Genomic DNA, 27,493 nt, shown 5'->3' with positions numbered 1-27,493 from the left:
TTATAGAAAATATCTTTTTATTTAAACTGGAAAAGGATTTGTATTACACAGGTGAGGTTGTCCACAGTGACAGAGGAGCTTTGCAGCTGGCTGTGCTCAGTACCCGAGGCGTAAAGATCCGGTGCTTTGGCTTAGTGGATCCAGGAAGACAGTGAGAGGCAGTCTCCATTTTGCAGACCAGCCTTCCTTCATTCGTCCTTTACTCTGCCTTTTCCTTGGCTTCTTTCTCCTCCTCTCGGATGGCCAGGATCCGTTCTCTTTCCTTGATCAGCTGCACACCACAGTAGGTAATGAGCCAAATGGAGAGAGTGCTAATGGGGAAACCTGAGATGCAGAAAGAGAGGGAGAAGAAGGAGAAAGAGATGCTATCAGGATGGTCTCAGGGCAGGTATTGCACAGCTGAGCCCGGTTAGATAATGTCCATCCTGTGAGTGTTGAGGACCGGTAACATTGTGAGCAATAAAGCATATCTGGGCCACAGAATTAAATGCAATTATAGTGGTTTTCCCCTCTGTCCAAAAGATAGTGGGCCTATTGTTCTGTCAGCGGTGTCATCATCACCATCTTTGGGGCAGTGTTTTCGTGGCGGAAATGGGCCACAATGTTTGCCTGCATCTGGCCTCCCAAATACTGAACTGCTAGTTTTTAATTTCATCAGTTCATAAATGGAAATGACTTAAAGACACGCAACAACAACAAAAACAGTATATATCCCTGACTGATGGGACACAGAGGAGAGTCTCTCCAGCAGACTTCAAATCCTGGGCAGTATTTTTTGGAGAGAGATGTTCCTTCTTATATCAAGGTCCCAAGCTGTTTAGGGCTTTAAATGTCATTTACCTGTTAGAAGAATTCTCCTGGAGACAAGAAGTGCAAAGTCTAGGCTGTTGAGGGCGAGGATATTATAGAGGACAATGGCCCAGAAATTGGCCGCCCCAAAGAAGGCCCGAATCCGTCGGGACATTGCCTCGGACAACATACCCTGCAAAGAGAGAAGATATGAAGCATGAGCAAGGAAAGAGGACAAAAGTAAAACCCAAAGACCAAAGAAGGAGTAGGGTGGTCTGCAGTGGTTCTTGGGTAGACAATGAGGTGTTGCAGGCCAGGAAACCTCCACAATTGCCTACTCCTAAAGTAGAGGGTCTTAGAAGGCTGACAGTACATTAAGAGCTGCATCTACATTGCAGAATTAATGCAGTTTGATACCACTTTAGCTGTTGTGGCTCAGTGCTATGGAATTTTGGGATTTGTAATTTGTTGAGGCACCAGAGCTCTGTGAAAGGGACAGGTAAATACCCCGGGAAACTACAAATCCTGCCATTCCAAAGCATTGAGCCATGGTGGTTAAAGCAGTGTCAAACTGCATTGATTCTGCAGTGCAGATGTAGGCAAGGAAAAGTGTCTTACCTCTATCCAGGCAAATGGCTTCAGCTGAAAAAACTGCTGAACCCACAGCTCAAAATTGAGGCCAAAGCAGTTGCAGATGGACCAGATGTAAACAATTTCGCAAGGGCCCAGCCAGAGAGTAGTGACAACAAACGTGGAGATAGTGGCCACCAGCTCTTTCAAGATGTTGTCATGGTTCCCCCCAAGATAATCATAGACATACCTGGGGGTCAAAAACAAAACAAGTCACATCACTGGAATGGTGTGAGATTTCACTGATCCAAGGAATTGTGGAGAGTCAATGAACTTTAGTTATTTCCCCATCCTAATAATTTGTTCTGAGATATGAAAATCTCCTGGAGAACCCAAGAAAGAAAGCCAAGAGACATTAGTAAAGAAACTTACTTGCACAGCCAGTCATTAATTCCTCTGTCGAAGTGCCTGTAACAAAATGAATGCAAAGGTTTTTAAAAATCAAATCTTTCCAATTAAGCAGCATTTCCTAGGGTCCTGCCTAAAGCTGCATCTGTTCATGTTCTTATAAGGCGCATTTCCAGAATATTAGTGAGGTGTTTTTAATAACTGAGATTCTCATCCACCAATACAATACTCATGATAACTACATGAAGGCTGCATCAGCGCTGCAGAAAGAATCCAGTCTGACATCACTTTAACTGCCATGGCTTAATGCTTGGGTAACTCTAGATTGTGCAAGTATACATCACCAGCAGAATTCTGGCCAATGGGCATTATTTGGCCTTTAAAATTTCCCAGGGTTATTTTGTTTTTAAAAGCCCTATCCCCTGAAGCGGTTAGCCAGACCATGGAAGGCAGTGTCTGGACCATCAAACTGTAGCCACATCAAGGAGCACTCACGTTTCTGCAAAGACGTAGAGCATGGTGATGCACTTGGGGGGCTGAGGTGGGTCCAGGTGATCCAGCCTGGCGATGGTGTTGACAACCCCAAACATCACAGCAGCTTTTACCCAGTCATACACCAGGTTGGAGTAAGCCAAGCCAGCTGTGAAAGAAAAGAGCAAAGAGGAGGAACTATATGTTAGAGGCTTGATGGCAATCTGGCAGGAATGCTTAGATTGTATGTAGTCCTGCATGGCAGGGTGTTGGACTGGATGGCCCTTGGGGTCTCTTCCAACTCTATGATTCTGTGTTTGAAAAACAGAAAATCAACAGCAGAGGGATATATGTGCAACATTCAACAGGGTTATGTTTCTAAGAGCAATAGAGACAAAACCTAATGCTAAAGATTTTTGGGCAGTAAAGGGAGCATAGCTTGATAGGAATTGAAGCAGACAGAACTAGGAATAGCGTAATTGACCTCAAAGAAGCGAATAAGGTTCAGCAAACATGGTTTTCTGCTGAAAGACCTGGCTTTGCCTGAGATAAAAAGCAAGAATGATGCCTTCCTATTCCATTCCAAGTACAGATGCTGACCAGATTGACATTTGAATCTTATTTAAAAATGGTGATGTTCAGAGCTTGAGGATACAGGTTGAGGCTCCCTTCCTTGGAATTCCAAAATCTGAAATATTCCAAAATCCAAAATTGTCCACATGGGTGGCTGAGATAATTACTTTCTGATGGTTCACTCACTGTACACAAACTATATTTCATGCACAAAATTATTAGAAATCTTATTTTAAAAAATATCATGTATAAAATTACCACCAGGCTATGTGTATAAGGTATATAGAACATAAATGATGTTCGTGCTTTGACTTGGGTCCCTTCTCCAAGATATGTATAAGCAAATATTTAAAAATTCAAACAATGAAATTCAAAACACTTCTGGCCCCAAACGTTTCTGATAAGGGAGATGCAACCTATATTTTGAACAGCTGCGCAGGGCCTCCACACACAGTTCTTTCACCCAATATAAGACTGGGTCTCAACACTCACAGCAGCAAGTTGCAACTACAGATACCCTTCACAATATTGTGTATTTGCATGACAAAAGCTGACTTGATGCCAGTTTCAAGTATGGCATCAGAATGCAAACATGGCTCATACTGCAGTGGGGTTGCTAGAGCAGCATAGAAATCAGAAGAGCTGGGAAAAGTAACTTGGATTACAACCCCTGAACCTCCATCTAGAGTGGCCACTCCAATGGTCCAAAAAAGTAGTTCTCCGGCAGTGATAGACTCCAAGGCATCTTTCTTTTATGTGTTGTTCTCCAGATGTCTTGGACTCCCAGAAACCCATAGCCAGCAAAACATCTGGGAGCTGCACTACAATACCTTCAGATGTCATCAGGTTGGGGAAGGCTGAGTAATGTGATGACTATGCCAAGGAAAACAATAGACCTGGCTCTTCCCCTTCATTCCTTGTGGTAGATTTGCCAGACATACAATTCCTCTACTAATGTGGAACTGAGATGACAGAGACAGCTGAAGGTCCTTGCAAAATGGGGTAGGTTACAGTATATGGGGTAGGTGGTCAGAAGAAGAAGAGTTGCTACGAGTGGAGCCCTTTCATCCATGGAGGGCAACTTTTGATTCCAGCCTTGCATATGCAAGCCCAGATATGACAATAATGATGATGATGATGATGATGATGATGATGATGATTTGTAACCCGCTTTCCCCACAAAATTGGGAGGAAGCAGTTTGCAGTTTAAATTGCAATACAATTTAAAACTTACAAAAGTGACAAAATTTTAATTTAAATTTTTATTGCATTTCTATTTACATGTATACATCAACGTGGCATCATTTATTTGTTTCCCAGGTTAACAATGAGAATTAGGAACAAAAATTTGAAGAGCAAAAGCTAAGTGGAGCCCTTAGACAAATCCTGTTTCATGTCTAGTTTTTTGTGGGTTTTTTGGGCTATGTGGCCATGTTCCAGAAAAGTTTCTTCCTGACGTTTCACCAGCATCTGTGGCTGGCATCTTCAGAGAATGCTTTGCCTGGAAAAAATGGGTGTATATATACTGTGTGAGCCTGGGAAGGCAGGAGTGATAAGAAGAAACCCTAGTGAACAAAATTTGGCTACCAGTCCTGAGGAATAGCAAAATAAGAACTCAGCAAATGCAAATGGGAAACCATTCAGAGTCAGGGGCTTTCCCAGCAGATAATGATCACCAATTAGCAGACATTAATCCTCTTTTGCATTAGCCTCCCAGGCTGAGGCCAGCCATCAACACAGAACAAGACACATGCAAATCACTCCTGCATTCCCAGGCTCACATAGTATATATACACCCAATTTTTCCAGGCAAAGCATTCTCTGAAGATGCCAGTCACAGATGCTGGTGAAACGTCAGAAAGAAACTCTGCTAGAACCTGGCCACAGAGCCCGAAAAACCCACAAAAAACTATGGATGCCAGCCATGAAAGCCTTCGACCTGTTTCATGTCCCTTGTAATATACAGAATCTGGTGAAGCAAGGAGTCTGGCATGTGCCTATGTGGCTTGTTTTTCTCCTCTCTCCTCACCAGGCATTTCTTGTGAAAGTAATTTATGAAAATATATTATATCTTTAACATAAGAAGCACCTTTGGAAAATAAATCCAAGCCACTTACCCAAGGCCCAGTCCGAGAGTTGGCTTACAAATTTGATGTCTGAAGGGAGAGTCAGAATGTAGAAGAAGTGGAAAAAGACATCCACAATCGCAATGGCCAAAAGATGGATGACAGCATGGACTCGGATGTGCCACATCTCATAATCTTTACGCCGCAGCTCACTGATGTGGACCTGGGGGCAGAGGATTGGGGGAGAGAATGATGATGAAGGTGCAGAGAATACACTATAGTATATGGGTAGCAAAAGAGTACCATGGGGAAAACAATGCAAGTGAAACCTCCTAGTTCCTGCAGAACAGACATGGAAATACTAGCAGGGCCTTCCCCACCTGTTGCAGTCTAGGTGTGTTGGTATCAGAGCATGGGAGATATGCGTTACATCACACAACACAGAGCCTTCCCTGGGTGCATCTACACTGTAGAAATAATGTAGTTTGTCTCCACTTTAACTGCCATGGCTCCATCCTTTTGAATCCTGGGATTTGTAATCTTGTGAGGCACCATCACGTGTTGGCAGAAAAGACTAAAGATCTTGTAAAACTACAAATCCCAGGATTCCACAGGATGGAGCTGCAGCACTTCAAGTGGTGTCTTGTACATTTGAGCAGCCATAACGGGACAGGGTCAGATGCAACTATGGGCGGGAGCAAGATGAAAGCATTGCTCTGCCAAATAAAAATTCTGCCCCTGCAAATTAAATGTTTCCTTCAGTCCCCAGATTCAGTCAATTGAGCATTTAGAAATGCAATGTAGGCAACCAAAGAAAAGAGTAACAAAAGTAATGTGGATAAAATATAAGACTTCTAAATGCAGCTTTGGAATGACAGAGGTGTTGTGGAAGGAGGTACGGGTTACTAACTGAATAGGAACAAACTTAATAGGACAGATGTGCATGTAAACCCATGCTACATGCATGTATGCCACTCACACGACCCTGGCTCAGATCTGTTGAGCTACCATTTCCAAAAAATCTCCTGAATTGCACTTGGGCACATTTGGAGGTCACCAGGTTGGGCTAAGCTTTCCTGAATCATGTTACATGTTGTATTGGATTTTTGTGCACACAGGTATTGACAACAATCATGTCAGAGGGACACATGAACCAGCCCCTAAAAGGGGCAACAAGGCGCATAGAGTGGAGGCATCCCACCTGCTCACAGAATCGGTCGAAGGTCATGACTGGCCCAAAGAAGAAGAAGGGGAGGTAGAAATTGTATTTCAATAAGGCGAAGATGGAGTAGTTGCCTTCCTTCTTCTCACAGTTCTCCAGGGCGAAACTCATGCAGCGCATGATGCTGAAGCCACTCCCTCCATAAAAGAGAACATCTTGAAGATCAAAAGTTCCTGTTACAAACCCATTCTGGACAAAAGAGAATAGTTACCACATATACCAAGGAAAAGAGCTCATTTCAGAGTCTTGTCAATTCTAGAGGACCCTTTGGGTGCTAGATCCTTCCTCTATCCCTGGTTTAAATTGGAAGCCACCTTTGGTCACTGCCTGGGAGAAAGGTGGCATATAAATAAATGAGTAAATAATAATAATAAATTGCATTTTAAGGGGAGAAAACAGCATAGTCCTAATTACATTGCAAAAAATCATATTATTTTCTAAGTGGAAAATGCTGTTCCCTGCACAGAAAACACAGTTTTCTGCACAAACTCCCCATATGTGTGAATTTTGCACAGAATAAGTCCCAAACTGCCAATACCCTTGAAAACTATGCAGTTTTTGAAGACCTTCTCACAGTGGGAAGAAAACTGCTAAAATACTCATTCTTTCTTTTGAGAAGCAAATTAGGAACAAATTAAATACCTAATGAGAGGTTTAGGCTCAAATATGCTGGTAGTTTTGGGTCAGAGAGCCAGTATAGTGTCGTGGTTTGAGCATTGAACTCTGGTCCTGGAGACCAGAGTTCAATTCTCTGCTCAGCCATGGAAAGCTACTGGGTCACCTTGGGCGAGTCACACAATTGCAGCCCTAGAAAGCCTTGTGATAGGTTCACATTGTTTGTATGTTGTGTGCCTTCGAGTCATTTCTGATGTATGGTGACCCTAAGATGAACCTATATGGGGTTATCTTAGCAAGATTTGTTCAGAGGAGGTTTGCTATTGCCTTCACCTGAGGCTGAGAGCATGTGACTTGCCCTATGTGGTCGAAATGGGAATACTCTGGTCTCCAGAGTCGTAGTCCAACATTCAAACCACTACCCCATGCCAGCTTAGGGTCACAGTAATTGAGGAATAACTTGAAGACATGCAACAGCAACAACATTTTGGGTCCACCACTTTTACCTTTGACCCCATCACCTACCACTGGATTGTGTCCACCAACCCAAGATCTCCTCTGGAATGGAATCAAGCACTCAAACTCAGAGAAGTTCCTTGCCTGAAGTATTTGCCAAAGGCCATCTTCAGAAGGCACCTACCTGCCAGGTGCTGAAGGGCTCCACCTTGAAGGAAGCCAGGCTGCAAAGGCCAGCAGCAAAGCACAGCCACTTCTGCTTAGTCAACGCAATGGTGTAGAGCACCAGGCAGTGGGAGAGGATGATCATCAGGTAGGTAGTGCCCATTGTGCCCAGCACTGCCAGCATCCCATACACCATGTATACCACAGACCTGTACTGTGAGGAAACAGAAGAAGAAATGTTATGATTGCAAGTTCCTAGTGCACTGAAATGTGAGGTGGGCCTGCGGAGGTTCTTGTGAGGCTTCTGAGGTCATTTTGTCCTCCATGTGGCCGGAATAGTTGCCTCACCATGCCCAGCTTTCAGAAGGGATCTTAAGTGAAAGCCCAGAAAAGTTACTGCATTTTGTTTTCCTACTTTATAGTAGTGGTGGTGTTTGAATATGACTCTGAAGATCAGGGTTCAGTTCTCAGCTCAGCCACGGAATACCATTGGGTCACTTTGGGGACATACTCTCAGCCTCAGGGGAATGCAGTGGCAAACCTCCTCTGAACAAATCTTGCCAAGAAAACCCCACAATAAGGTTTCTTTAGGGTTGTCATAAGTCGGAAACAATTTGAAGACACACAGTGACAACTTCTCCAGCAACAGATTTCCTTCAGGAAAAAAAAGGCCCACCCGGGAATCCCATTATTTTATTTATTTATTTAACGTATTTATACCCTGCTCTTCAGCCATTAGAATGTTGTCCAAAATAAGAATGAAAATGTGTATCAAATGGAGAATATTTTAATCCTATTCAACAAACTCCAATATGCAAAAGTCTCACACTACACAATTATCCAGTTATTGCACTTTGATCAGACTTTAACTGCTATGGGCTGCATCTGCACTGCAGAACTAATGCAGTTTGGCACCGCTTTAATTGCCATGGCTCCATGCTATGGAAACATGGGATTTGTAGTTTGTTGTGGCACCAGAGCACTCTGACAGAGATGGCTAAATATCCCACAAAACTATGAATCCCAGAATTCCATAGCATTGAGCCATGGCAGTTAAAGCAGTGTCAAACAGCATTATTCCTGCAGTGCAGATGCAGCTATGTTTTGAAATCCTGGGATTTGTAAACTCATTAAACTACCAGACCCAAAATTCCATAGTATGTAGCCATAGTAGTTAAAAGTGGTATTATAGTTCTATAATTGTTTGGTGTGAAAGAGACTTAAGTCAGTTTGCAAAACGTAAATATATTTTGGCTCGTGAGCATTCATTTATTGGGTATCTCTGATGTGTTTCCTCTGCCAGTTTACTTGTCTCTGTATGGCCTACCTGTTTTGAGAGATTTAAACAGACAGAATTGCTTTTACATTAGCTTGCAATGAATCCTTCCTTCATTTTGTATTCCCATCTATTTCTTTATTTCTTGGATTTATATCCTGTTTTTCTCCCAAAACAGGACTCAAGGTGGCTGCAAGCTTTTTACCTCCCCTTCTCCTCACCCATGTATGTTTGATATTTTTAAATGTAAGTGAATGCAGATATTTGTAAATGACTGCAGTTGTAAAATTTACGAACAGTCACCCTTTTCCCATTCCAGCCATAGATAAATGCTTTTCAGTCCCATTCTCCAGCTAAAAGCAAATCACACAGCTTTGGATGAACCATCATACATTTTTTTTCATTATCAGTGATTTAATGCCGAAAGCTATATTTCTGAGGAAGGAACTGGCAAAACCGCCTCTGTGTATTCCTTGCCTAAGAAAACCCTATAAAATTCAAGAGGTTTCCGTAAGTCCATAGGCAACTTGAAGGCACATACACACAGTCTTTGTGTAATTTTTGTGTAATTTAAAAGAATTTCACTAGATGGTGGTGTTGCTTTTGTACATGTATGCGTCTTCACATCGCCTATCAATTTATGGTGACCCCATGAATTTCGTAGGGTTTCCTGAATACTCAGAGGTGGTTTTGCCAGTTCCTCCCTCTGAATCTTATTTTGGGAGAAAGGCAGGATAGAAATCTAATAAATAAATAAATAAACAAATAAATAATATAGCCTTTGTTGGTCATCTCTCATCCAAGTATTAACCAGGGCTTTCCAAGATCAGGCCAGGACTTGGGGTCTTTAGGGTATTGGTGGCAACTTCTTGAATGGGGCAGAGAGCTTCCTTACCTGAGGGACAGTCATGGAGCAGATCTTGGCAAAGAGAACATGCCCTGAAAGGGCAAAGATGATGAAGTTTCTGAACGAAGTGAACCACATGGCCCATTCAAAGTCAGCAGAGTCCTATGAGAACAAAGTCATGCCGATAAAAGCACAGAATAACAAATGTGATGCTCTTAGCTCTGTCTCTTACAATATATCGGCAGAAGCACTCAGCACAGAAAGTAGTGGATGTTCTGCCCCTGTGTCTTATGGAGATACATGAAAATGTACAGCGCCGCTCACCCTCCTCCATCAGGGCAGCGGCCCAAGAGGACTTCTCTCCGCTGCTGGAGCGGCATTTTTGGAGGGGTGGGGTTTGGTTAATTTGGTTAGTAATGCTGGGCTTATACTGTTTGGATATGTTATTGCTGCTATGTAATATTGGTTGTTCTGAGACATGTATAGATTTTTATCTTGTATTGAATTGTATTGCTGTCCTGTAGTGAAATGCATTGTTATTTGTTATTATGTGTTGAGTTGACATATGTAATGCTATGCCATTGTTGTATTTTTATCCTTGTATTGTAGTATTTGCTTTTTATGCTGCTTGTAAATTGCATTGTATAGTATTTTATTTGTTGTAAACCGCCGTGATCATGGGAACGGCGGTATATAAATAAAATTTCATTTCATTTCATTTCAAAATGACAGCTAAAGCTTCAAGTGTTGCTTGGAAATGCAATTGCATTCATCATTTTTCAAAAAATCTTTCATTTGTTGTTAGCAATGACAAAGCATCCAGACAGGCAGCTGGAGAGTCCTGCTGCAACTGCTTTCCCCAATGTATCCAACAATTAGGACAGTGTTGTGGTCATCATTTCCCAGCGTCATATTCTTCAGTGGCTCAGAAACACTATGGATGGGGTACTGCCTGGCTTAAGAAGTAGTTTTGGGGAAACATGTTCAGAGCATAAACGAGAATCCCAAAAGGAAGGCGCGTATAAGTCTATCTTATGATCTTATGAATACAGTATAACCCCCATATTTGCATGAGATATGTTCCTATGTGATCCCACTACTGCATGAAAATCATGGATAATAGTGAACCCTATATTTCTGGCAGAAATTGACCATATAGTCACGCTGGAGGACCTTCAGATGCCTAGACAGGCGTTTTCTCTAGACTTCTTGAGGTCCTCCAGCTCAATTCTATGGTCAACCTCTAGCAGAAGTTAACCATAGAGTTGCACTGGAGGACCTTGAGGTGTCTAGAGGGACCATATTTTTTCCAGACATGGGTAAAATGAAACCATGGTTATTAGACCTGTACATAAGGGGTTCATACTCTATGTATTTTTGCTCTGGCTTCTGCTTTATTGCTTTATTGCAAAAAAAGAGTGGTCAACAGAGGGACCTCAGAGGGAGGTCAGAGGGAGCGATCAAGCAGACCCAGCAACATCGGGGACTGCCTGAAGGAAGAGGCCCCTCCCCCCTCAACTGTCACCTCGGCCTCAGAGGGAGCGATCAGGCAGACCCAGCAACATCGGGGACTGCCTGAAGGAAGAGGCTCCTCCCTCCTTTAACTGTCACCTTGTATTTTGTATTATATTACAATTTTTACTGTACACCACTATGATCATTGCGGAATAGCGGTCTATAAATAAAACATATTATTATTATTATTATTATTATTATTATTATTAACATATTGCATCACTTACCATTTTCCTGCCAAAGTAATGCCATCCTGGTTTTATGTTCTCCCGAAAGGCCTTTCGGTTCATGCTCTCTGGGGGAAATAAAAGAAGAATAAGCATCATATTGAGGTGCCCCCAGCAATATTGAAGGAAACACCTTTGCTACTTGGCAGGAAAAAGATATACATCAATGATGTCTTTAACACAGGACTACATGCAAACACATGTTCTGAATAAGGTTGTTTATGGGTTGTACCTGGAAGAATCAAGAAGTGCTTGAATAAGACAGATTAGGAGACAAACAGATAGAAAGAACCATGGAACAGATTGCTATGTTCATAGAGACAGCTCTTGGGAAAGATCCTTTTTTGATCCATGAGCCAGGCAAGAACATCTCCTTAGAACTCATTGACATGGAAGGAGGTGGGCCATGTTTACTAGTGGATTTGGGACCAGGAGCCCCAAATCCAAACGTTTCCAAGCTCTGGTTGTGATTCAACCCAGGGACATTTCTAAGGCGGGTGCAAGGAGTGTGAACTGCGGAGGGTGACACTTTGGAGTGGGGGCATCTTCTGGTGTGTTTGTGGAAAGGGACTATCTTCTGGTGTGAACTGCTGCACCTTTCCAAGGGTAGACTGTGAGTCCTGGAGAATGAAGGTTCAGGGGAGGACTTGGGTGGCAAGGAAGAGTGCTGGGACACTGTCAGCACATCATGGTGAAAACCTGGAGGCCACTCCCTTCACCGAATAGTGCCTGGACCCCTTCAGGAGTTGCAAACAAGGCAAGTAGACTGGAATGGCCTGGGACACAGATGATCCCTTCAGGTGCCCCAGTCCACCAGCTATCAGAGCCTTTCCTTCCAGAAAGGAATCCCGATCTACTCCTGTGGGACCAGTGACAGCATGAGTTACAGCAAGCCTAATGATGCCATTGACTCAGCCTGTCCTGACTTAATGGATTCAACTGAACCTTGCATGGAGAGGAAGGCTAGAGGTGAATTTTTATTCCGCACTGTTAGGACCAAAGTTCCTCCAGCATACAGTACTTACATTGAGGGTGATGATGGGGAGGGATGGCTACTAGCCGTTTGACACTCAGAGGGAGTTTTCCCACCAGTCCCCACAGCTAGACAGTGGTTGTTGAGATCTGAAGGATGGAGCTGCTGTCTGACTGCCCTCTGGCTGCCACTACACAGATGTTATAAGGAGGTACTGAATACCTCCTTATTTGTGTACATGTTACCTTCAAGTTACCTATCCACTTATGCATGGAGTCTTGTCCTTCTCAGTAGGCTCAGGCAAAAGCAAGCTGCTGCAGGCACTTCTAGTTTGTCTGTTCTCTTCAGTAATAACTTTTTGCCAACTTCACCACAGTCTGATGTTGCTTGGCCACATATGTCCCAGTTTTCATTTATTAAATGCTAGTGGGTATGTCATGCACACATCTCCAATGGGCATAGTTTATTGTCTTGTATCCATCTCTTTCCACAGACAACAAACGAGGCCAAGTACATCCTCTAGGTCCATGGAGGGAAGCCAGAACCTGCCAGGGATCAGGAAATCTCTGTTCTGGGCCAGGAATAATTCCTCCATAAATAGCACCCCATCATGGATTCCATTGACGGAGGACGTGTCCAGAGATTAATGCTACAGCACCAAAGTCAGCATGACAGAAGCCTTTGGACACAGTTTCAAACTTTTAAAGTGTATGGCTTGTCTATTCCTGCTGCAGCAGAACACATGCACAAGAATATTATTTTATAAGGCAATGTGTGTGTGTGTGTGTGTGGGGGGGGGAGACCTGCTTTTGTTGTTAACTTTCTTTATATCTCACTTCTTCATATCCCAAGACTGGGAGTCAAGGTGGTTTACAGATTATAATGACTTTGTTGTGGAGGTGTGCCTTCAAGTCGTTTCCAATTTATGGCAACCCTAAGGCGAACCTCTCAGTGTTTTTCTAGGGCTGAGAGTGTACGACTTGCCCAAGGTCACCCAGTGGGTTTCCATGGCCAAGAGGGGAACTGAATCAAAAAATAAAATGAAAAATAATAAACATCAATGATGAAAATGACTAATGAAAAAAATAAAATGATTACCATATACAGTTGGCCCTCTATATCCACTAATTCTTTATCAATAGATTCAACCATCCATGGTTTCAAAATATTCCTAAAATATCTAAAGGCCAAAAGCAAACCTTGACTTTGCTATTTTATATAAGGGACACCATAGTATCGTTTTATAGTATGGTATTTTAACGGTTGGTTTTATGTGTTTTCTTTTTTAATTGTGTTCTGTATTTTGGCATGTAGTACCTTGTCTCAAGCCTTGAGGAGAGGTGGGAAAGAAATAAAATGTATCATTATTATCATTATCATTATTATGGTAATGCTATTGTGTTTAATATGACTTGAGCATCCACAGATTTTGGTATCCACGGGGGGATTCTGCAACCAAACCCCAGCAGATACCAAGTGCCCACTGCACCAAATGTAAAAAAAGTCAACATTAAAATAAAATTTAACTATTAACTGTATTAAAACAATTTAAAATGTACACTTAAAATGATGAAAAGTAATTAAAAACAAGACAATTGAAAACAATACAATACCCTTTTAAAAGCCCATTCCTTAAAAACCCTCCATTTCCAAAAGCCTGTTTGAATAAAAATGCCTTTGCCAGTTGACAGAAAGACAGCAAAGAAGGGGCCAGTTTAGCTGCCTTTGGAAAGGAGATCCAGAGTGATGGGGCAGCCACTGAGAAGGCCCTTCTCTGTCTCCACCAACCATACCTATGCAGACTAAAAAAAAGGGTCTAAAGGTCTGGGCTAGTTCCTATAAGGAGAAATAGTCCATCAGAGATCTTCTGACCGATCTTCATTTTACCCCCATGTCTGACCTACTCAAAGTACAGCTCTTTCCTGCCTCAGTGGGATTGGAGAATTTACCTTGAGAGCTTTCAAAGATCTCCATCCCACTGTAAATGATGGCGCCCAGCACAACCAAAGCGTAGAGCCCCAGCTCGTAAGTCGGCAATGTCGTTTTAATGCCCATGTTGGAAGGTCACCACCGGCAAAAATGGAATCCAGAACTGTGGAGGAGCGGGGGAAAGGAGAGGAAAAGAAGAAGGGAGAAATGTGTCAGCATTTTAGCAATTTGGCTGTGAACTGCAATTAGATGTCGCTCAAATTGTACTGTCCATCTAAGAACTGGAGATGTCATTCAAATTGTATTCTCCATAAAACTGTGTAGTTTTCTCTCACACACACATCTATGCACAAACAACACTATTACAAGTTTCCTGTAGCCTTTCCCTGAACAGATGTCCCCAACCTGATCCTTTCTGATGTGCTGGACTACAGCTCCTATAATGCCGCCACCAGCTTCCAATGCCCTTAACAAATGCATGACAGCCAGACATTCAACAAATGCAGTGGCATCACTAGGGGGGTGCAAGCCGTGCCAGGTGACACCCTAACAGGAGTGATACTGCTTCTGGGCAGAAATAGGTTGTGGCATTTGCCTGCATCCTGTTAAAATGCTGTAACTCAGCGGAAGAGATTGTGTGAGTGGGGTGGAGTTGAATCATCATAATCATAATTATCATCGTCATCATTATTATCATCTTATCATTGTTATTATTATTATTATTATTAATAATAATACAGGAAAACCAGACTAGTTACAACTTCCCATAAAGCTTTCACAGCCGCAGCTCCTGAACTATGGAACAGCTTGCCGGAAGAGATCTGCCTTATTATTACACTGGAAGCCTTTAAGAAGGCACTTAAGATGGATCTCTTCCGGCCGGCCTATCCATCTGATCTGCTATGATTGATATTAAGAACACCCTCACTTCTGATTTAAGAGCATGGGAACAGACGACGATTTGGATATTTTAATGATTGGTAGCAGTATTGCTGACCATTTTACTATTTGTATTTTTAGATAACATTGTATTTGCATTTTGTATTGTTGATTTTTTTTTTGCTGTAATCCCACCTCAATCCGCAGGGAGAGGCGGGAAATATAAATAAAATTTATTATTATTATTATTATTGCTACTATTATTATTATTATTATCCATTCTTACTGCTATCGCTTTCTCTTTGTCATCCTGCACAGCACATGATTAGTATTTTCAGCTCCTGTGTCTTTAACAGCAGCCTGACTTACTAGGGCAGACAAAACTTTGGCAGCCCTAATACCAACCATAGTCAGCATTCTACCCACAGTGCACTAAGAACTCACAGTATGGTTCATTATTAGCTCATAGAATCACAGAGTCATAGAACTATAGAGTCAGAACGCACCCCTAGGATCATCTAAGCTAAGTATCTGCTGGTACAGGAATCTATGGTTTTAGCATCTCTGGCCAATGGGCATCCAACTTCTGTTCAAAAAGTTCAGTCAAGGAAGGTCTACCAGCTTCCAAAGTACTGCATTGCACTATCAAACAGCTCTCACTATCAAGGAGTTCTTAATGTTTTGCCAGAAATTCCTTTCTTGTCATTTGAATCTATTCACGCAGGTCCTATTGCCCAGAGCACTAGGAAGCAAACTCACTCTATCTTCTACATGACCACATTTTCTGGCTGTCATATCACCACTCATTATACAACAGGATCTTGTAGCACTTTTGAAACTAACTGAGATAAATGTATCTCAGGAAGTAGACTTAGGTCTATGAAAGGTTATGATACCAACTCCTTTCTTTCTTGTGGTTAGTCTGAAAAGTGCTACAAGATCCCTTTGCGTGCTGTGTCTTGTATCATCTCTCAATTTTCTCCGGGTTAAACATACCCAATTCTGTCAACCAGTTCCCATCAGCCTCTGTTTCCAGACCCTTTGTCATCTTGGATGCCCTCCTCTGGACATATTTCAGCTTGCCAATATTCTTAAATCATGTTGTCTGGATCCAAACACATTACTTCTGGTGAGGTCTGATCAAAGCAGAGTCCATTGGTATGATTACTTCCCTTGATCTGAATGCTCTGCAGTACAACCCTCATGTCCTTGAGACCAATATCTATAGTTTCACTTACATCCAAAAAAATTGTTCTCTCTAGGCATTTTCTAGGTCCTCCAACACAATTCTGTGGTATGCTTCCAGTGGAAATCTCTCTCTAGGAATCTCTAGGTCTTCCTGTGCAACTGTATGGTCAGCTTCCACCGGAGGTCATTCATTTCAATAAGGTTTGGTTTTATCCAAGGTTTTGCATTTCCACTATAAGCCCCAGAAAGTATTTCCCATGGATATCAGGGTAAAACCATTCTCCTGTTGATGCAGCCTATGATTGTCCCACTTTTTCAGCAATTTTTTAAAAAGTCCCAGTTTCTCTCTCCTCCTTCCACACTCCTCCTTTGTCCTTGGATGACTTCAATTCGTGCAGAGTTCAAAGTGCAAAAATATTGTGCTCACTCTTTACTCATTGGGAGAGAACAAAATAAATCCTTCCCAGTAGACCAAGGCAAAAGCAAACATCATCATCTTCTAGCATGTGGATTCTGCTTCATTAATAACTTTTGATGTCTTGACCACATTCTAATGTTACCTGGCCACATGACTCTTGGTTTTCGTATATGAAATGCCAAAGGGTATCCAAACAGCTCAGACGCACAACATGCCTTAATCCAAAATACGTGCATTTACTTGCCTCTTCTACCAACCCCATGGAAAATGCCCTGGTTTACTTGACTCCTGTTCATCAGCTTGAAGAATCTATGAAGTCAGCTATATAGAGCTAGTCACTGCCTTTGCCTCCAACCAAAAGGCTAATATCTGTTGCACCAGAACAGTTTCTTAATGCCATGTGTCACTCTTATCAGCCATGGACTCTTGACTATCAGCTGCCCACAGTCAGTGAGGCTGTCATATATTCTCACTACACACTTCCCCAAAAATTTAGTGTAGTCTGGGAGAACCCAAGCACCTCACAAGGACTGACAACAACCCAAGACACAACCATATTTAAACCTCTGAGTACTGTTATGAACAGGGCCTAAATGCCCTAAAGGCACCAGACTCCATCTCATCTTGGAAGCTAAGCAGGTTCAGCCCTGGTTAATACTTGGATGGGAGATAAATATCAGGAAAGATTTCAGAGGAAAGGAATAGCAAACCACCTCTGAGTTTTCTTTGCCGAAGAAAACCCTATGAAATCTATGGGGTCACCATAAATCAACAGGCAGCTTGAAGGCACCCACACACTGCACTCTTGTCTGACCTTGGAAGGTAAGCAGGGTCAGCCCTGGTGAGCACTTGGATGGGAGGTCACCACCAAATCCCAGGTGCTGTAGGATCTATTTCATGGGAAAGAACTGGTAAAAAAACCCTCAAAGGATTCGTAGCCTAAGAAAACCCTATGAAATGCAAGGGGTTGTCATAAGTTGACAGGCAACTCATGAACAGAATCCAAACAGGCAGTCAGAGTTCTCACAGATCTACCTCCTCAGACTGCAAAGGATGCAGGCTTGCAGCACTGAATGATAAAAGGTAAAGGTAAAGGTAGTTCCTTGACATGAATGACTAGTCGTAACCGACTATAGGAAACGTGGCTCATCTTATTTAACCAAAGATCCAGTATTGTCTGAAGATGAATCCAGTGGTCATGTGGCCAACATGACTGCATCGAACGCTGTTACCTTCCCACCAAAGTGGTACCTATCTATCTACTTGCCTTTGAATGCTTTTGAACTGATAGGTTGACAGAAGCTGGACAGGAGCTCACTTCATCATGTGGCACTCAGATCTCAAACTGCCAACCTTCTGATCACCAGACTTGGCCTCTTAACCACTAAGCCACCGCATCCCATATACTAATAGAATAAAATAATACTAATATACTAACACAATAGAATAAAAATTCCATGCATGTGGAAAGCTAGCACATCAGGAAAAAAGCTGGGCTAGTCCATGAACTGTTGTTCCTTCTGCTTCCAATGCTCCATATTCACCATTTAAGGTTGTCACACTGAAAACTGGGGAAAAGTTTTGCACCAGACCCTTGTCTCATGCAGCAGTTGGCAACGTTCTGTGCCTGTTGCTTCCCAGCCCTGCTGTCCCCATCTTTCCTCAATGTTCTTTAATGGATCAAGGCTCCAAGGAAGTAATGTATTTTTGCATAGCAAGAGGCTGGATCAGATCACTCTCAAGGTCCCTTCTAATTCTATGAATCTAAGTCGCACACCAAGCCATTTTCTGCTTCAAATCCAGGCGTTCAGGAATTTCCCAAGGCATTTTGCTGCCTGAGACACAGCAATATAGGCCTGCCTCCAGACTCAACTGAGTCATAGTACCCAAAACCAGCCACGTTATTTTGGCATGTGAGGCAGAAAATCCCATAGCACCTCTTTCCATCTCCAGCAGTAAAAATGCAAAATAAAGATAAAGTAATGGCAACATACATAATGATGAGTGCTGCCAAACAAAGGCCAAAAAGGCACCTATTTTGTCTTTCCCTCAACCCATTTAGTGCTCTTCCAACTCTATGATTCTATGATTCTATTATAATTTTTCAGTGCTTAGTAAGTGATAAACGAACATGAAGAAATCATCCCTCCTCATTAACCTGGATGAGCTCATTCTGTGAAATGTGAAAGACATACATGGGACTTAAACAATAATCAGATGGCAAGCAGGGACAAGCATCTTTTGCTTCTTTGACAATTAAAGGTGGTCATGCTTGCAATTGCATCCTTGCCCAATGCTCATAAACCCTTCCTTTGAAAACATGCCTGCCACCTTACTAGACAGGTGAGTAACAAAGTTGAGTGGAATCATCCCTTGCCCAGCCTCAGTGAGGGCATCACCTTGGACAGAGATGGGAATCATGCAGCCTTCCATGTCTGCTAGCACAGCAGGCCCCTAGAACTATAATTTCCAGAAACCTTAGCCAATGTAGCCAATATGAGCAAAGCTGGGAGTTAATGTCCAATAACATCTGAAGCAATGTTTTGCATTTCTGTGACTATTCATATTATACAGGTCCTTCCTGGGCACCAGTTCACTCCATACATCTGAGGAGGTAGACCAAGTCAATTTCCTTCACTCAGTCGCAAACATGTTGCAAGATCTCTTTGCATGTTCAAGACTGATCCGGCTATATATCTCTGAACATATGAAAGGCTTAGAAATTTCTCATCCTTGATATAGGAAGTTTACTTAGGTGGCCTTTAGACTTTTTGTGGGTCAGGAATCTTGATGGAGGGAGGGGATGATGATGATGATGATGATGATGATATAACCATAGAGTTAGCAGAGATCTAGTCCAGCATCTGCTTGAGGCAGAAAATCCAGAGCTAATGTATGTTCTGGAAAATGACTCCTGTACCTATAATAGTCTATGTAGAACATAAACTTTTTTTTAATTTGCAATGCCCCAAAGTAACTTTTCACAACTCTGCAAATAGGAATAGGCAGAAGGTACATCAAGGTCTGCTGAGAGCAGTTGATGAGCCAATTTTCCCAGTTGCTGAATCAAATGTTTCTTAAAACATAAACCGAGGTGTTGAAATAAAGAACAGGAGTGCATATTCGTCTTATTGTTAACTGCGTTTGAGTTGACCTCGACTCACAGTGACCCTGTGGATGAGACACCTGAAAGATCCTCTATCCTCTACTGCAAATTCATCCCCGTCACCTCCATAACTAAGTATATCCATCTGGTGTTTGGTCTTCCGTTCTTTCTACTGCCCTCCACATTTCTTAGTATTGTTGTCTTTTTCTAGTGAGCCAAAGTACAACAGCCTCAAGTTAGTCATCTTGGCTTCCAGAGAGAGTTTGGACTTAATCTGTTCCCTGTCTCCCAAAAACAAATTTCCAGGCTCCAAAGGTGCTCAGAGGCACCCTGTCCTTTAATTTGGATTGTACCTTTTGAACCTGGATCTGGGTGGTAGATCCTTAGCTTCTTGTGGAAGAAACAAGCACACATAACTAAGTCAACTCAGGAAGCCAGAGGCCTACCTGCCTTGCTCAGGTGTAGAGAAGGAGATTTTAGCCAGTGAGGTCTGCATGATACCTACACGATACCTTTCCTCTACAGCTTACAAAGGTGCAGGGCCCTTGCCTGCTTTTGCATCTTGACCCATTTGTTTTTCCTGTGTGTTGTTGTTGTTGTTTATTGACTTCAAATCAACTTTTTCCTATGGCAACCCTATGAATGAAAGACTTCCAAGTCTCTCCAAGACCTACTTTCAACCGCTCTGCTCAGGCCTTGCAGGCTCAGGGCCATGACTTCCCTTGAATCTGTCCAGCTAGGATGCCGTCTTCCTTTCTTCCTATTGCTCTCAACTTTATCAAGCATCATTGTCTTTCCTAGGGCTTGTCTGCATGACTAAAATACACCTCATTCCAGTCGAATAGAATGTGATCTGGCCGCATGCAATTCACAAGAGTTTGGGCTTCCAAAAAACTCCTTAAACTCTGCAGTTTTTACCAGACTATTTGTGGAAATGTGCAGAAATACACATTATTGCATGTGTTGCCATCTGTTTGCTTTGCATGAATTGGGATGGCTGCCTTTTTTGGGGAGGGTGAATAGATGTGAATAGAATAAATACTGTAGTTTTCTCCCTACTATTCCTCTTCAGTATTTTCATATTCCAATATCTCGAAGTGTTGCAGATAAATTATATTGCAGAGAAATATAATGATTTTTAATGCAACCACCCACAACCTTTCTGCATAGAAAAGTTTCCTGGATGGTTCCTGAGAAGGTAATATGTTTTCTGTGCAGGAAACATGTTTTCTGCACAAAAAAGCCACAGTGTATTTCTCTGCACAATAATTCCTCCACAACACTTCAGAAACTTCAGATACTAGAGAAAACTGAGCAAAATTCATCCAGCTCTATTGTTTTTCCAAATGGATTTTCCCAGCGGTCATCAGCAAAGCAGTTTTTGATCTGGAAACAAATAACTGTGAATATTCTTTCCATCTCTAGTGTATTCTTCCTATGGTGCCTCATGCCTTCAATGTAAGTGGAGTGGTGCATCCATTCCATGATTTAGTCTTTGAACTTTGAAGGACCTGTCCAAAGTCTGGACTTCCTTTGGAAGTGGAATTCAGCACCTTGGATAGTTCAGACTAAGAGACCCTCATTCTACCTGATAGGCTCCTCATTCCTTGACCATAGAACACCAACAATGTCTTCAAAGTAGATTTTAGATTATAAGGGTTTAAAATCCCCCCCCCCAGCCACCTCTAGACCAGGGATTCCCAAACTTGGCCCTCCAGGTGTTTTGGACTTCAGCTCCTAGAAGTCCAACTACTTGGGCCAAAAGTCAGGCATTCTGGGAGCTGAGGTCCAAAGGATCTGGAGGTCCAAAGTTTGGGCATCGCTGTTCTTGACCAAGGATGGGGAACTGTGCAAAGTCAGCAGACCACATTAGCTCCCTAGTACGTCTTAACAAGTCACACACTCCTGAAAAACAACAACAACGACACAATCAAATGCATTGTAAGGGTCAAGGGGTGCATTTTTGGCCCAGAACTCCTCTTAAAGTGTTCTAAAAAGGGTCTGTCCTGAGCAAAAATGCCCCCAATGCTCCCTAAAGAGTATACCAAGGCACTTGGGTGCAAAATATATGACCCCTCTAGGGCCTAAAGACCACAAAAATCCCCCAGGGGACAAATGTAGCCTGCAAACCACACTTTGCCTACCCCTACTGTAGTCTTTCTACCTGCCTTTCACAAGTCAAATGATACTCTCAAAGTCTGCATTATCTTGATTTCAATGAGACATCGCCAATCCTTTGCCCCACCAAAATTAAAGCTCAGTAGTCAGTGGAGATTGATTCAAATCCCCGCTCAGCCACAGAAATCCACTGGGTGACCCTGGGCAAGTCACACTCTCTCAGCCTCAGAGGAAACTCCTCTTAAGAAACCTGCCTGGAAAACCCTGTGTTAGGGTCACCTTAGGATTGTCACAAATCAGAAATGACATGAAGGCACCCAACAACAACAACAACAACAACCAGTGCAGTGTTATATAGGACTTAAAGCAATTGAGAGTGATGAACACTTCCAACTTGGTTACCTTTCTGGTTAATTCACTGTCAAGAGAAAAATAACTGTTTTGGTCCCAGAACAAACAATCTGGTGCGCTTGAACGCTGCCAGCCTAACCCCTCTCTCCTGCATTTATGGTACTGAGTGTTTTTGAAGGATAACTTTATTATTGATCAGTGGTGAGGGAGGGAGGGAGAGAGTTAATGGATCCAAAGGACTTAAATAGCATAAAGCAGGCAGTGCCACTCCAGCTGAAGTGAGGCAGGAGCAGAGGGAGAGAAGGAAAGTCAAAGCCGCTGTCCGTTCCAATTTTAGCTTAGCAACTGTTCTCTCCGCAGCCTGACCTGCAATGTGATAGCATGGGCAAGCGATCCTTTCCCTGGGACAGTATCTTTCACAGATACTGTGAAGATGCCCTGAACATAGAGAGAGCTGCAGTGGAAGTTCTTATGTGACCCTTTTGAACAAGCTTCTTTCCTTAGCCTCTGCTTTTTGCTGCATCGCACCTGCACACAATAAGCCAGAGTTGCACTACTGGGATGTACCTCTGAATTGAGGATGAATCCTGTAACTGGAAGCAGGTAGCTCACATACAACCTTCACATTCCCTTTTAAAAAGAAAGACATTCATTTCTTCTTTTTCCTCTTGGTACCACAAATGCAAAAGGCCATTTAACCCTTTGAAAGGAAATCCCCCCTGAAGCTGCCTCTTTCACTCAAAAATGGTAGCTGCAGAAACAAATTGCTGGCAACTTCAGTCATCTACCGGTGCAAATGTTACCCTGGTTTCTCTCTTCCCTTGACTCCCATCCCTCCATTGCTCTCCTGGTAACATGCAGTTCTTCCTTACTGACCTTGAAAGGCTGTTGGCAGAGTTCGACACCACAATCACGGCCCCAAGCAAAGTTGTGGGGTCAAAAATGGGGAAAGCCCCCAAGGTGATCTCTCCCTTTAGAATCCAAAGTTTATAAAGGCGTGAAGAAAAGGCAACTTCTCTTCCTGTTAAGGCACCTGATTTGGTGGTGGTACAGATCTATAGATATGTATTTGAAATAAATGCTTGGCCCGTGGATTTCCCCCCCTCCTCAGTAGGTCCCCGGTGTGACTTTAGCACCGAATGGATGGTGGACGGCTGCAGATATTTTTATTTTGGAGCTGCATTGCAGAGAGGGGGGTTGGCCCAGGAGCTGCCTGTCAAAAGGACTGCTGAGGACGGGCCAGAGGAACAGTCACAGAAGCAGAAGCAGCCAAAGTTAATTCAGGGCAATGTGAGAGAGGAGGATGGAGGGAACCAGGGGAATTAGCCACTCCAAGGTGCTTGGCTGACACTGCACAGCCCAGAGATCAGTTCACCCATCGGGCCGCTACTCCATTAGTGAGCTGGCTCCTTAGGCTTCTGGGTCAGCGATATTAAATTGCTCCCCAGGAGGTGTTTTCTCTGGAGCTGCCACCACAACTCAAGGCTGGAGGATGCCTCTAAAGTAGTAAATAAGGGCCTACGAACATTAGCACTAAACGTGCAATGTGAGGAATGCTGGAGCTGCTTTGGCTCAACTCTGGATCCAAATGGGTGGGTTTTCTTGGGCCTTGACCAGTGATCACTCCTGCAGTCTCCATGCTCTGAGTCCAATGATGTTGGGTTTAGATCTGTGATCCCTTTCCCTTTCTTCTTTTCTTGGCTGTTGTAGGGGGCAAGAAGCTGGCTTTGGGTGGCTGAAGGAACCACTAGAAGAGGGAAGCAACTGGCCAAGTAGCTATGTCAGCATCTCTTTCTGCAGCATGCATGCCCTCTAATTGTCCCATTTTGGCAGAGACAGTCCCCATTAACCCTCAGTTATCCACTTTTTCAGTAGGTTTTGAAATGTCCCAATGTTTCTCTCCTCCTCCCACTTTTGCCCTTCGTCCTCAGCTTGCTCCAACTGCTGCAAATTTTCAAAGTACAAGAGTAGTTTACACTTACTGTATATATTTGACTATAAGTCAACCTCATGTATAAGTCGAGGACAGGCTTTGGTGCCAAAGTTATGGATTCTGACATGACCTGTGGGTAAGAAGAGGGTAAAACTTTGGGACATGTAACAAAAGATCTAAAGATGAAGCAAGGGAAAACAATGGCAAAGGACTCACAAAATTCCAGCAGGAATAACTGTTTGTGTTCACACTAAAAACTGGATGGATGAGAGAACAGAGGGGGGTCATTGCTTCCAGGACAGATCATGCTCTTTCCTTTCAACAGTGGATGGTTCCTTTTTAAAGTAAGAGCTAAAGTACAGTACTTACACTGACCCATGGATAAGTCCACAAAGGGTTTTGGGGAGGGGGTTGAGTGTTGTCCTTCCCTGTGGGCTCAGGCAAAAGGAACCTGCAGCAGCATCTTCCATCTTTCTCTGCTCACTCTTCTTTCTCACTAATAATATTTGCCTTCTTGAATATACTTTGATATTGCCTGGCCACGTGTCCCAGTTGTCACTTGTAAAACATTGAAGGGTATGCAGCATGGCCAGAAGAAAAGTAGGATGAGGGGTCCCAGTCCTTTCACCAGGGAGGGGAATGTCCAGATTACTGGCCCAATCCAGCCTGCAGAAGTTCCCACTTTAAATTTCCAGTGCTTCTACAGCTCTTAACTCCAATCAGTGATATGAGATTGGAGATAAGAGATTATTTAAAGCCTGGAAAGGTTTTACACTGAAAGCAGCTTTGGTTTGCCACCTTGGAAGGCTTTGCATGGAACAGAAACTTTGGTTTTCAGATTGGAAAGCTTTTAGATCTTTGAAAGTTATTTCATAGGGTCAAATAAATAAGATTTACATCTCATAGGATCCTAGAGTTGGAAGAGACCCCAAAGGCCCCATCCAGTTTAACCCTATTCTGCAATGCAGGAATACACATCCAAGCACTGTTGACAGACGGCTATCCAGACTCTGTTTTAAAACCTCCAAAGAAGGAGACTCCACCAGAGTGAGGCAGCATCTTCCACTGTCAAAAACCTCTTATTTTCAGGAAGTTCTTAATGTTTAGGTGGAATCTTTTTTTTCCTGTAGGTTGAATTCATTGCTCCATGTCCTTGCCTCTGGAGGGGTAGAAAACAAGCTCGCAACAGTCTCAATATGAGATCCAGTCAAATATTAAAACAAGGTCACCATATCACCTCTTAATTTTCTCTCACCCACCCACTTCTTGAATGCACCCCGCAAGAACCATCCCAAAGTGGAAATCTCTCCTTGGTTCAAAAAGAGTTGAGAAGGAGGGAGTAGGCAGGTGAAACCTGTCACCCAAAGGTCAAAAATTATCCTCTGGCTCAGAATCCCATTTCATGCATCTAACAGAGTGGACCTCAGTCCTTGATAGCTAATACTGCATTTAATTCGGTAGTCACCAGAGTCCTGAAGCAACCCCAGACATTTTTCTGCCTGGTATGAAAAGTAAGATGATTGTCTTTCTCCTCCATTCCCGACACAGAAGCCAAGGAAAGTGGCAGCTGGATCTCACTTCAACACTGGTAGTGCAAGAGTGTCCTGTTAAGGAAAAAGCAACATGGGATATACAGTAAAAGAAATAAAACTTGTATGTGAGAGTCAGGATGACTCAGCAGAAGCTATTAGAAGTCACACAGGTGTAAAAGGGATGTAATTAACAAGTCCTAAATGCCAAGGACAGAAATGCAAAGTGGTTAATTGGACACACCTGAGAATTGTTAAAGTGGACAAGGTGAGATGATGAAATCATTAATTATGGGATGAACCAAGAGAACCAATGAGAATGGTTGTACACGCCCACTGGGTGGAAACTGACAAGAGTGGGTGGTGTTTTTCCAATGACTATAATAATGGCTATGAATCCCAATGTATTTTGTGGATAGTAGTGAGGAGTTGTATTGGATAGTTTTGGAGCTGTATATAGTAGAATAAAGTAGATCTTTTATATAAGACTACTGAGTTGTCTGGTGTCTTGGGTGAAGCTACAAGAGCCAGCTGGATCCTGAAGAAGTGTGAAGACTTCTGTGGAAGCAAGAGTGAGAAGGCTTGGAGAGTTTGTCAGGGTCTTCAGCCTATTCTCTGTAACTTTGCTGCTTTAGAGCAAAGCTTTAACCACTGACCAAAACTGGTCAGCGCCGGTGCGTAACAAGGTGGTGAGTTCGAGCCAGAGGTGTATAGCTACAACTCCCATCATCCCTGACATGTCCTCCATTGAACCTGAGAGCAACAGGCCAACACTGAGAGCACTGGCCAGCATGCAGGTCTAATGGCATGGCTGCCAGCCCTGGAGACAAGCTAGAGTTGTTGTCGGGCTTGGAGCTCTGGACCATGCAGTATGGCCAGTATTAATATATTTTAAGATGTTGTTGTTGTTGCTGTTGTGTGCCTTCAAGATAGTTCTGACTTATGACAATGCTAAGACTACCCTATCATGGGGTTCTCTTGGCAAGAATTGTTCAGGAGGGGTTTGCCATAAAAGAACCTTGTCTTTTGCTTGTTGATGTTTACCTCCCTTCACAGAAAACTCTTCTGAATGTCAGACACTGCTTCTCCTGGGGGATCCTTCTCCATCTCTCAAGACTGACCTCCTTCCACCTGACACACTTGGCACTTTGTCATTGCTGTGTGCCTTCAAGTTGTTTCCAATTTATGGTGAAAACCGGGGTTTTCTGAGGCTGAGAGTGTGTGACTCACCCAAGATCACTCAGTGGGTTTCCATGGCTAAGAGCAGAATTGAACCCTGGTCTCCAGAGTTGTAATCCAATGCTCAAAACACTACGCCATACTGGTTCTCAAACCTGGCACTAGATGAGATGACAGCAATAGGAACAATTGGTGGCAGATCGGCTGGAGTAATCCATTGCACCATCGGACTGGTACAGCCTTCCTCAACCTGATGCCACCCCCAATGTCCTGAACTAAAAGTTCAATCATCCCCACCAGCATGGCCATTGCTAGGGCTCATGGAAATTGTGACCCAAGATGACTGCTGGCTTCCAGACTGAGGAAAGCTGGAGTAGTCACCATGGTTTGAGAAATTAATAAGCACTTACCTTGAGTTCTCTTTCGCTCTCTACCTGGCTTTGTAACTGGGGAATGCTCTCTTGGATTGAAACCATAATGGAGCTGCGCACTCCAACCAATACTTATTTTCCCCTTCCCAACCCTTAGAAACAATCTAGCATTGCAGCACAACTAAAAGAAGCTTGGGGACAGAATGGGAACCTGTACAAAGACTCATTTCTTGAGCGAGAAGAATTTCTGGCTCAATGGCATGCATCTCCTGCCAACCGGAGGCTGACGAAGACACTAAAGTGGTGCCTGAATGGAACG

General features: G+C 43.0%; 1 protein-coding gene across 2 annotated transcripts; it reads right to left on the bottom strand.

Moving 5' to 3' along the window:
• Positions 1–23,308, bottom strand: HHATL (hedgehog acyltransferase like). 2 transcript variants are annotated; one of them, XM_042475241.1, is made up of 12 exons: positions 23,039–23,308; positions 14,123–14,265; positions 11,201–11,268; positions 9,507–9,620; positions 7,355–7,549; positions 6,079–6,288; positions 4,929–5,100; positions 2,263–2,407; positions 1,792–1,827; positions 1,408–1,609; positions 841–982; positions 1–324 (listed from the first exon to the last, which is right to left on the bottom strand). In XM_042475241.1, exons 2-12 carry the CDS (start codon positions 14,226–14,228, stop codon positions 200–202), a joined length of 1,515 nt encoding a protein of 504 aa, XP_042331175.1. In that variant the 5' UTR covers positions 14,229–14,265; positions 23,039–23,308; the 3' UTR covers positions 1–199. The 2 variants fall into 2 exon arrangements, with proteins under 2 accessions (XP_042331175.1, XP_042331176.1); XM_042475242.1 differs by lacking the exon at positions 23,039–23,308 and adding an exon at positions 15,268–15,373.
• Positions 23,309–27,493: the final 4,185 nt, after the last annotated feature.

The sequence above is a fragment of the Sceloporus undulatus genome, chromosome 6 (assembly GCF_019175285.1).
Source record: "Sceloporus undulatus isolate JIND9_A2432 ecotype Alabama chromosome 6, SceUnd_v1.1, whole genome shotgun sequence".
NCBI classification, from domain to species: domain Eukaryota; kingdom Metazoa; phylum Chordata; class Lepidosauria; order Squamata; family Phrynosomatidae; genus Sceloporus; species Sceloporus undulatus.
The sequence above is the reverse complement of the archived record's forward strand: the minus strand, read 5'-3'. Positions and strand labels throughout refer to the sequence as shown.